The sequence below is a fragment of the Saimiri boliviensis genome, chromosome 8 (genome assembly GCF_048565385.1).
Source record: "Saimiri boliviensis isolate mSaiBol1 chromosome 8, mSaiBol1.pri, whole genome shotgun sequence".
Taxonomy (NCBI): Eukaryota; Metazoa; Chordata; class Mammalia; order Primates; family Cebidae; genus Saimiri; species Saimiri boliviensis.
The window spans coordinates 39099963-39112127 of record NC_133456.1 but is presented as its reverse complement, the minus strand read 5'-3'; the positions used below and the strand labels follow the sequence as shown (position 1 = coordinate 39112127).

The 12165-nt window shown below is 39.7% G+C and overlaps 1 protein-coding gene across 11 annotated transcripts in view; it reads left to right on the top strand.

Moving 5' to 3' along the window:
- The window catches only part of PHLDB2 (pleckstrin homology like domain family B member 2), a 237724-nt gene that overhangs the window by 175707 nt on the left and 49852 nt on the right, over positions 1 to 12165 (top strand). For all 11 annotated transcript variants that reach the window (XM_074404396.1, XM_074404392.1, XM_010346008.3 and 8 more), the window contains 2 exons: positions 3450 to 3593; positions 4660 to 4797. In XM_074404396.1, the coding sequence (XP_074260497.1) occupies positions 3450 to 3593; positions 4660 to 4797 (282 nt within the window). The remainder of the gene's footprint in view (positions 1 to 3449; positions 3594 to 4659; positions 4798 to 12165) is intronic.

The window sequence follows — 12165 nt, the reverse complement described above, 5'->3', positions numbered from 1 at the left end:
GCACCCTGTAGAGGCAGGAAAGATCAGGGACACCCAGGGTACCACACAGCAGTGTGGAAAGAGTGCAAGTGAGGGAAGCTGATGGGTTTCAGGAAACACATTTTTTTTACTTGTTACTTTCTGAAGATAGAAATATATTACCTTGAGATAGGAGATAGAAAATTAAAAAAAAAAAAAAAAACTCATAACCATTTGTTTTGGATGTTCTTCCTCTTCAGTTAATTTGCACACTGGATTATTTGCCTAACGAAGTTTAGTGTTAATACTCGATTTAGGGATAAATGGAGAAGAGATGAACGTGAAAAACACTGCCAGTTGACTTAACTGTACAAAACAACGATCTTAATGATATTTAGGAAACCTGAGAGTTACCAGTCAATAACTTGCTTTTTATAATACTTACAGATGCAAATGACCTTGGAAATATGCTAATTTTAGTTGGCCTTCCTGAACCACCTCCTGAGGTAAAAGTCTGGAAAGGTGGCTCATCTTTCTCCTTTCAAGTCCCTTGCACCCCTGTCTCCTTTGGCTGCAGAAGGGTTTTAAGAAGAAATCTGTGAAAAAGGGTCAGGTAGAAAGTGTCTTTTCCTCTATCATCTCTTTCCTTTCCTGCATGGATCAAGTTTCCCCAAAGATAACATATTAGAGGGTGCACATACATGTGTGATGTGCTTATTAAAACATGTCACTGTTAATAGATTCTTGTCCATTACTGTAAAAAAACAATCCCAGAGAAATTAAAATGAAGGGCATATGTTTAGAATTACAATATCTCTATCACTATAAAACTTAAAGCTACTCAGTGGCTGCCACACCTTGGCTTTCTGTTGGTTTTCTTTATTTGGTTAATAAATGACATTACATTGACCTCACCCCATTCTATCATAAAGCGTTCAGTTTTAGAATGCTTCCTGGAGATACTGTTTGTTATAAATAACTTAGGAAAAAACCCATTAACATTTCCTAGATGGCATTTGTGGCTTTATTGCCACAAACAGTATCTTAAATTGTCTGTTATCAGACATATCTATTGTGATAAACTTTCTAAAAACTTTGAATTATGCAGATGATTCCCACTCTTAACCATCTTTAAAGTTTAGAGTTTTGCAGATTGTTCTGTTATTTTGTATTTTTCTTAATGCCTTGCATCCACCTGTGAGAGAGATATTTTTAAGCCATGTTGGAAGTAGAAACCTAATATGTAATCTTGACCCAACAGGATACTGGCCTTGGTGAGGCTTTCCTGCTAGGATTATTCACAGTGATTCTGGAATGCCATTTCACTGTTACAGGCATTCCTCATGGCTTAAAACAGGCACCTTAGTGTTAGGACAATGAGCTTTATTGTCTGTGATAAAAAGGTCAACAGTTGTTTTATTAGTTGGTAAGTTATTTGATGTAAGATGACAAAGAGCTAAATGTCAAAGCTTAGAAGAGCTGCTTACCTTCATCCTAACAAACCTGAGGTACTAAATTCTGAATAATTAAATCACTTTAAGAAGCTACAAGGTAGCCAGGCATGGTGACTCAGGCCTGTAATCCCAGCACTTTGGGAGGCTGAAGCCAGGAGGATCACCTGAAGTCTGGAGTTCGAGACCAGCCTTACCAACATGCTGAAAGCTTGCCTCTACTAAAAATACAAAAATTAGCTGGGCGTGATGGTGGGCGCCTGTAATCCCAGCTACTCAGGAGGGGAGGCTGAGGCAGGAAAATCACTAGAACCCAGGAGGCAGAGGTTACAGTGAGCCAAGATTGGACCATTTTACTGCAGCCTGGGGGACAGAGCAAGAGTCTGTCTCAAAATTTAAAAAAACAAAGAGCTACAAAGTAGAGTAAAGAATAAAGAATAGGTCCGGGTGCAGCGGCTCAGCCTGTAATCCCAGCACTTTGGGAGGCCGAGGCGGGTGGATCACGAGGTCGAGAGCTCGAGACCATCCTGGTCAACATGGTGAAACCCCGTCTCTACTAAAAATACAAAAAATTAGCTGGGCATGGTGGCGCGTGCCTGTAATCCCAGCTACTCAGGAGGCTGAGGCAGGAGAATTGCCTGAACCCAGGAGGCGGAGGTTGCGGTAAGCCGAGATCACACCATTGCACTCCAGCCTGGGCAACAAGAGCGAAACTCCATCTCAAAAAAAAAAGAGTAAAGAATATAAATATGAACAAAGAGTACAAAATATGATATGATGGATGGCTTCTTAAAGGTATTATCAAGATTGTCAAATTAAGTGAACCTAGTGAAGTATGCTAAAGGGATTTTTTCGGTGTTTAATTTCAAGCTGTTTTTTTTTTTAACAATTAGTGACAAATATTCAATAATTTACTCAACTGGGCTGCTGTTTTCAATTTTCATTTGTGAAACAGTATAATTATTGACTTCCTGATTCAAAAAATTACTTCTTTTTCAAAAAGGGATAATTTGAATAAATAATATATTTATTCTGACATTTATTATCTATAGAAAGATTGGTCTCTATCCGGTGATATCCAAGACAACTAACCTGAAATTCTAGAAGGAGGAGGCTATTTGTATTCACTCCATTCTCTTCTTGAACAATAAACAGTCACATTTTGACTGCGTGTGTGATCTACAATACTGCTTTCTTCCCTGGGCATCTGTCATTAGCTCCGTTCAGGAGTGGATCTCAGTACTCTGTCGCTTAATTTGTTTCTCGACTTTCCTATCTCTTGTCAATGAACCAGTTTTTCCATGAAGTAATTTTACAAATGGTGGCCAGTGTCCTGTTTTAGGGCTTGTCTTAGATGCTGTATAGCAAGAAGGTCTATAGGACAAAGACAGGAAATAGTATACTAACGCAAAAGTGAAGCTTCCATTAACTTAATACCGAGGGTGTAGTTTTAAGTCATTTTCTGCCTCCCCAAAGTGATGTGCCCTTGCTTTTCTAATGTATGTTGAGAAGGAAATGCATAAGCTCCTTCGCAGATAACTCTAGCAGTGACATCCAACAATATGCCTAAGAGATTCAAGAGGCTTTTATAGGAGATGTCCTCACCTTGAAGATGGCAGAGAATATTGTGCTTGTAATGACTGTAGCAGCATGCTCAAGAGATCCCTGAGGAAGATGTCACAAGTCTTCTGTCAATTCTCGTTCTCTGTTATGCTGAACTTTCTCTATAACCTTGGAGAAGTCAACCCAGTCTCTGTGTTCCACATCTTTCTTATCTGTATAATCTCTTAGTTCTTTTAGCTTCAAAAGGATATGAATTGGTGAACTGGAGTTGTTTTGTCTGAAGTCTCTTGAGAGCCTAATTGGTGAGGATTGCATAATGTGGAAAAAACACACCAGAGCTCTAAACGTGCAATTGCAGGGATGCTTTTAAAATCTACACAGGCATGGAGATGAGGAAATGCTAGACCTAGACAAGCCAAGGTGGGAAATTCTAGAACGGAAGTATGAATAATCCATGTCTATATTGATTAATCACAGACCCCAGAGGATATAAGTGAAGAACAGAGATCTCAGGAGTTGGCTGCAATGGAAGAAACCCGGATAGTCATTCTTAACAACCTTGAGGAACTTAAACAAAAAATCAAAGACATAAATGATCAGATGGATGAATCTTCCAGAGAGGTAAACTTTTTACCCTCTCCTCTCTTTTCTTGCTTTCCTTTAGCTTAAAAATATTGCCGCTCATTCAGGTACAGCCTTTGGAGGCCTGATACATAGAAGTCAACATAAGCAAACATTTATTCAGTGGGTTCTGTGTGTAGGGTAAAAATAGCCTTTTTCTACATTCTTTTTTTCTGTTTTTTTTTTTTTTTTTAACCAGATGACATAAATGTACTACACTCTCTGTAATGTACTTTATGAATCTTCAACCAACTTTGTCTTAACTAGTATGTGCTTTCTGACCTAACATAGGATCTATCAGCTGAGGTGCCCTGTATTTAGATTTCAAGGTTAGATCCAGCAAATGTTTTCTGAGCATGCTTTATTGTGAGTTGGATATCACATTGGCACCGTGATGAAATTCACACACGGCTCAGAAATAGATCCAGCCTTCTAGAGGTTTGCAAACTAGGGAGCAGACAGACACATATTGCATAACTATAATAGAAGACAGTGGCAATTTTTATGTTACCTCCATCGCATGAGAAGGGGCACTTAATTCTGTCTAGGGAAGATCTGTGTGTCTGTCCTTACAGATGATGCCAGTAGGCCCTAAAGTGGTTAGGGGACTGCTCACCTGTTGTCTTATATAGAGACGCTGGAAGCCCCTCCTGCTGGTATTGCTAGGAATGCAGAGTTCACATGCTGGGCTCGGGTAACTTTCTCTTCCCATGCTCTAGGGACAGAGAAAGAAAGACGTGGCTGCTCCCATGGTGGTCTGTGCTTGAGTTTGAACCTAAGCAAATAGGCAAAATATCCTCGAGAAGTGAGCAGAAGAGGGGTTATAGTAGAAAAGTTAGGTGATGAGATAACTAGTTTTTTTAGTGAATATATTCTAAGCTCTTTAGCTTTCTTATATGGGAATCCTGATTTCACACGGGCTCCCTGGAGTGTTCTCAGGCCCCCAATCTGGCTGATACAGTATGACTTTTGGAAGTCTGTAGCTGTTGCAAATGTATCTCTAGGGTGGGCAGTTGAGACTGTCCCTGAAGGTGAAACACGTCTGAGCTTTGATCTGTGTCCTTAGCTGGATATGGAATGTGCTCTCTTGGATGGAGAACAGCAATCTGAAACAACTGAACTTATGAAGGAGAAGGAGATTTTGGATCATCTAAACCGGAAAATCGCTGAACTGGAAAAGAACATTGTTGGTGAAAAGACCAAGGTAAAAGAAAATTATATTTCGATGCAATTTTTATGGACAAAGTGGTGGTCCCAACTGATCGAATTTAAATGTTGAATGGATTACTGTGGTTTTGCATTTGTGTGTCATGTTCCTGGAGACAGCGGCACTAGAGAAAAATCCTAAGATCATACATTGCCAGAAACTAAGAACTACCAGGTACCGGGCAGCTGAGTTGAGAAAGCAGATCTCATGTAATTTGTGAGCCGATATTCCTGTCGGCTTTATTCTACTTGACATGAGTGAGTTGTTTGTTTGCTTTTTTTCATTGGCCTTTTCTGCTTTTCTGATTCCATTGTGTTTTTTAAGTAATTTTTTTAGTATACTGAAGTTCTTTACCACTGCTGCCCTATAGGGATGGCTTAATCATATTCAAATAGAGTTGCCTCATTTCTTTTTATTTTTCTGTTTATTAAACAGATGAATGAGAACCATTCATCTCACCTGCTTCGCCTTGCTATTGTTTACAATGCAAGTGCACTGCTTTTTGACAAATGAATTGCAGTTTCTATATTTTCTTCTGGGGGGAGTCCTCCCACACTGCCAGAGGAAAGTTATCTGTGAAACACAGTTGATATTTATCTTGGAAAAGGTCCTGCATATACATTTTGGATCACAATCTGAATGTTGGCTGATATCTATTAGGGAAAGTATGAAAAATCACTTGCAGATTTTAGAATTCAGATTGGTAGTTGGGTTTTTGATTTGTCTGCGCATATGTTTTTTTCCTCTGGGAAATATACATTACTCTCCTCTCCCGTTCTGAATTAGTTAGAGCTAAACTAAAAACATTCCAATAAAACTGAAAATAAAATTTCAATTTGAGAAAGAAAAAAGCAAATCAGCTTTAACACATTCGTCCTTACTCACCATGTTCTCCACTAAGCTGAGAAAAAGAAAAATTTTTTAGTTTGAGTAAGTTCTAGTGGTAATGTGTGGAAGGAATTTCTGCTGAATGTGACTTCCTTTTTAGGCTCTTATTTGTTTAAGACCTATAAATAAGGACATTTGATCTTGATGCCAGAGAATAAGCTCAAAATGACAGTCAGAAATAAAAGTCAAATTAAATGCTGCACATCAATTTTTGGTGGCCAGCATGTCAGAATTAAACTGCAGAGACTTTTCATATTAAATTGTATGTGTATTCATTCTGCCCCCCAAACATTTAAGTAGTATTTGGGTAGTGGGTATATTTTTCTCAAAAGGCCAAAAGCAAGTCAAAGAATTGACTGTCTAAGTCTGCAGTCCAGAAGGATTCAGCTAATGGTTATGCTTCTCAAAGATTCTGCAAGAAGCCTTCACTAGGGGAATCAGATGTCTTGTGTTGATATTTATCAATATTTTACTATCAAGTAAATACTAATTAAGTAGTAGTAGAGTAGTTTTATTGCTATTTATGTCATACTGGAAAACTCATTCAACATAGGAATTGGGTATCATGTTCCCTGTGAACCCTCCCGCCATCCTAATCTGCGTAGTTATTTATTTTGTGTATCTCACATATAGCATGGCCTACAAACTCTATTTGTGTATGTCTCCTTAGCATCAGATTCTACACTAAAGTGAAGCAAATTGAGCCAATGTTAGATCTCACTTCCCAGGAAAAGTTATCTTATATTCTCAAGAGGTACAGGTAGAATTCTAGGAACATGGGCAGAAACAAGCAAGGAAACCACCTCCATCCTTCCTAATATTGTTTTGATGGCTTGACAGAGGCTATGCACCGGAGAGGGGACTCCAGGGACTTGACGCATAGGACCAGCTCAAACAGCTGTGAGGGGATTAGTTGGTCTTAGAAGGTAGGATTATTGTCTGTCATCACATCATGTGAAAAATGGCAGAAACTGGCTTTGGGTGAGGAACTCCAGAAGAGGATGAGGGAAGTGGAAACAAAGACTGGTCTAGATGATGTTACTATGTATTTTTGACAACTAAACTCAAACAGAGACTCAATATAGCTTGGCAAAAACATTATTATGTTTCTCAAATCAATGTATTCCACCATTTAATGCCACAGCTATTTCATACACTCTGTTCGTACCCCCGGCCCACTTTCATTCCTCTGGCTCAGAGATCATCTTACCACCTGCTCTGCAGAGAAATTAAAAGCATCCCATCTTCTCACAATGAAGTGGGGGATTCCCTCCTTCCATCCGAGACTAGTCCCATTCGATGTGCTCTGTGTGTCATCCCATCCCACCCTCTTTAGGTCTTTAGTCTTTCTGTACCCTCACCCCCTGGGATCAGTTTCTCCCTCTTTGCTGTCAGTATACCAACATTATTATTTTTAAAATAAATGACTACTTTATTCATTAACAATAAGCTACTACCTTATCTTTCTTATCTTCATTGTAGCTAAACTTATCAAACAATTTTCTGAGTCTACTGTGTCTTTTTCTTCATTTTCCAGTTAAACATTCTTCCCCCTCCAGTTGGCTTAGATCTCTACTCCTCCATCAGATTCTCTCCTGTTAAGACTACTAAAGAACTCAGTGCCGCCCAGCCTGCTGGGTGCTTTCCTGTCCCTCATGATCAGAGTCCAGAGCAGCATCCGGCACAGGGGACAGCTCTTTTTCTTGGTCTTTCTTCACTGTCTCCCTCTTCTTGCCTCTGTATACCACAGTCTTCTGGTTTTCTGACCATTTCTCTGACCTCTTTCTCACTCTTTATCTCTGATCTGAACTCCTTTCTCTTGTACCTTCACGTCCTTCTGTTGCTATGGCTTCAACTAACTTGTATATGCTGGTGACTATCATAGGGATTTCACTAGTCCATACCGTTTTTGGAACACTGACTCATATCCTGTAGCCTACCTGACATCTCCACTCAGATATTTCATGAGTATTTCCAACTGAACACACCCATAACTGAACTCTTGATCTTATCTCTTCCCTGGCCTTCCACCCTCCACCCTCAATCCTCCAGTTTTACCAACCAGGAAATTGTGTCTCTATTCACCTCTATGTTCAGCAGAAACCTGGAAGTTGATCTTGACACATCTTTCCTATTGCCTTACATCCAGTTGATTACCAAGTTATTTCTCAATTACTTCAACATCTCTGCCTCTCCACTAACAGCATTCTCTTCTCTATTATGAAAATCTCTTATTTAGTCTACTTCCACTTGCTTTCCTTCAATTCATTCCCTTCACAACAGCCAATGTGATTAAAAAGAAGAAACTAGTTTGTATTGCTGTGGTTTGTGTCACACTGTACTTGATTATACATCCAAATTCCTTAGTGTGATCGTCACCAGCCTGTCACCACCCTCCCATTCTTCACATCACTCTCGCAGTCACTTTCCTTTCTATCTTTCTATTTGTTAAAAGATTCATCCTCCCCCAACCCCAGTCCTTTGCAGATACTGTTTTCCCCTCCCTGGCATTCTCTTCCCCATATTGCATGCCTCATTGGTCCGTCTTTCAGGGCTCAAGATCAGTGTTAGTTTTTCCGAAAAGCCCTCCTTGACCTTTCCAGTTCAGATTAGATTTTCCATGTTGTTCTTTTTACAGATAAACATTTTCTAATTTATGTTTGTTTGGGGGTTAGTAGCCGTTTATTTCCCACTCTAGCCTGTGAAATAGAGGAGAGCACTAGGGCACTGTGATACACTGTTTATCCAGCCCATAGCGTGTGCCAAGTTACTGCCCAGTGTGCTTGGGAATACTGTTGTTGGATTTTCCTGCTAATGGCTAGTCCAAGCTGGGCCTTAGCAAAACACCGAGCCAAACACCAGCCAAAGAGCTACGTGCAGCCAAGTTTCAGGACAGCTGGGCTGGGCTACCCGCTTGCACATGCCAGGAGGCCTGTAGTCACACGGCCCATCATGCCAGAGCGTAAGACAGAAGGAGGAAGTGGCCTTTGCCCTTAGGGATCGCATTTCCTCTTCCAGACACCTGTTGCTGTGGTCAGATATAAGCCCTGGAATGAGAAAAGCAAAACCTGAAAAGATATCTCTGTTGGGCAAGCTCCGATTCAGATGTGGATAGTACATCCTGTAAGCCTGGCTCTAGCATTTTGGAGACAAGGCCGGAGCCATAGGAAAAATGTGTAATAATACCTCAGAATACCTCAACCTTCAAATCTTTTATTTTTCCTTTTTTTGGGGGATGGAATCTCTTTCTGATGCCCAGGCTGGAGTGCAGTGGCACAATCTTGGCTCATTGCAGCCTCCTCCTCCCAGGTTTAAGTGATTCTCTTGCCTCAGCCTCCTGAGTAGTTGGGATTTCAGGCACCCACCAGCAGGCCCAGCAAATTTTTATAGTTTTATTAGAGACAGGGATTTGTCATGTTGTCCAGGCTGGTCTCCAATGCATCATATCAGGGGTTATCTGCCTGTCTTGGCCTCCCAAAGTGCTGGGATTACAAGTGTGAGCCACCACGCCCACCCATCAGCATTCAAATTTTGTGGTGTTATTTTCTTGCCTCTGAAGATTGATCTGTAATAGTACTTTCAGCTGATTTAGAAATGCATTTTGGTTTTGCATATTTAGTATAATATGTATTATACATGATTGGTATTTATTTATATGTCACCATATAAAATATAAACTGTAGGCATCCTTATACAGAAAACATAAAATATAGACAGTTTATTCTAGGATGTATTTATTGAACATTTTTGCAGCAGTTTCCTGCACTGGCCTTTTATTACCCCTAGAGGTACCACTGTTAAGAGCATCAATAAGCCTGTTTCCATCTGACCTTGAGATACATGTCACCTGCCCATTGTGTTCTCAGATAGTAGCCACATCAGGGATGGAGCCACTGTGAACATTGATAAACCTTAAACCAGGGTCTAACTCGAACATAAACCCGGAGGGTATATTTATTTGGTGAAGCAGTAAGCAAAGAGACCATCACATTTTCTTAATGCAAGTGAAAGAAGAAGATTGGGTCCTCTGGTCTGGTAAACTGTTTTCGTTTAATGGGCCTGGTGACAGTAGGGAAATCACTAGCACCATGAAGCCCAGCTTGGGCAGAGACCTGAAACTGGCTTCCTTCCCTTTCACTCCTCATCCCCATTCCAAGACAAAGCCTGATCTTAGGCAATGGCTAAGAAAATATGGACGTGTGCATCTGTTCGTGTAGGTTTTCTGTCTTCGTCTATTTCTGGCAACATTAAAAACTTGAAACCAAAAATAGTTTTTCAGTTTCCTCTATTTCTGGATTATCTGTTTTTATCTGTGCTTCTTTTTAGCCTACAGAAATCAAGTCACTTGTACCAAAATTAAATAAAATGGTTAAAAACAGCCTCCGATTCAGTAGACTTGCTGAAGGGTCTTTCCGTGATCCAGATGGTAATCATAAATCTCAAACCATCCTTTTGTTTAAGGACAAATACCGTGTGTCTTCACACAGATGCATTGTTACATTTTGTAGTCATCCTAGCCTGCTGCACTTAAACACATCAAACACACCTGAAAGTTTGAAGCTCAAAGCACTCTGTGCCGTACAACCCGTTCCTGAGTGAAATCTTAAATTCTTTGACTTCCTAATGTTTCTACCGTAAGCATAAGCCATTGCATGTTAAATGGTTAAGTCTTTTTTCCCATGATTTTCTTGCCAAAGTACCTGTTACTTCCTCTCCATCCTTCCTTTGGAGCCAGGGAAAGACAGTGAGCCTAGCCCAGAATTCTTCAGCCAAGTGTTAATGCCTCTTGAGTGCAAAACAGGTGACAAGTCACAGTCAGTGTGCAGAAGGGGCCCAGCCCTTCCCGTGCCTCTTTCTTACATTTCAAAGTTAGCTCCCTGGTCAGAGGAAGTGGAGCTGTATAATGGGATTTGGGGATTAAGTCAATAGGATTCCAGATTGAGGCTATTTTTTTCTGGTAGTTGTTTGATTACCTAAGTGCTGAGTTTCTGATTTTCTCGTTTTTTTCTTTACTAAATATCCATCAGTTGTATAATCAAAATGTCAAAGCCAAAGGGAAGAAAATCTAAGAAAGAAAGAAATACAGGATGTGCCTCTTTAGAGGCAGAGAACAAGTACTCAACCATCATTATTCGTTGATACAGGACTAGAATCTTTCCTCTGCAATTCCAAAATCTGAAAAGTTTTATGGGGGGAAAAAAGTCATTTTGTAAGGTTGAATATTCATAAATGTAGCTACAGAAGTAACAACATGTTTGATTAGAGGGTACTGCTCCAAACCTTACTGGAAATGTCATATAATATATGCTATATAATCTGTGTTACCTCTGTCAAGTTTAGAATATTCCATTCCTGAAATACTTTCCGCCTTACATAGTATCATTGATGTATGTATATGTCCGCACTTATCAAAAGGAATACTTAAACACAGGCCATGTTTTTGCATGTGAATTCTACATCAATAAAGCTGTTAAAAGAAAGATGAATTTCACATAAATGATTATGGGCCTAAAATAGTTGCGTAATCTATGAACCTATAAGGATGCCTGCCTCCCAAACAAAACCACAGAGTTTCGGAACTGGAAGGAAAGGGATTTCAGGATATACAGATCAGACTTTGAATGGACCTCCCTTAAAAGTGGTGGCTGGCCAGGCATGGAGACTCACACCTGTAATCCCAACACTTTGGGAGGCTGAGGCAAGAGGGTCACTTGAGCTCAGGAGTTCAAGACCAGTGTAGGCAACACAGTGAGACCTCATCTCTGTCAAATAAACAAATAAATAAATACATGAAGGCTTAGAGACTTTAAATTTTAACATATCACTGCATCAATTCCAAACCTGACCCCATGTCTAACGAAATGTGGCCTGAGTGCCTAGAGTGTGCTGGGTTCTGTGCTAAACAGTTTGGAAATTACAAAAGCAGATTTTAATTTTTAGGAAAATCTTTATCATGCTAACGGGGTTGCCAGAATTAGCAAATAAAAATACAAGAACCTCAGGTACCTTTGAATTTCAGACAGTTATTTTGTAGTGTAATTATGTCCCATGCAGTAATTGGGACATACTTAACATTAAAGTCATTTGCTGTTTGCCTGAAATTCCAATTTAGGCGAATGTCTTCTGTTTTACCTGGCAGCCTTACAAATCAATACATTTGTAACCTTGAGCCATCTGTTTATCAAGTATTACACACTGGTTAAATGATTTTTTAATTGGTATATTCTGTGTAGTATTGAAACTCCAAAGGGTTAGCAAATTAAATTTATTTATTCCTACAATAATACAACTTAGAAGAGAGACAATTTATGTTATTGTCTTCTAACTTTGCGATATAGCAGAATAAGTAGTCTTTTGATGAGCCTTAAATTTTTTTTTTTTTTTTTTTTTTTTTTGAGACAGAGTTTTGCGCTTGTTGCCCAGGCTAGAGTGCAATGGCGTGATCTTGGCTCAATGCAACCTCCGCCTCTCGGGTTC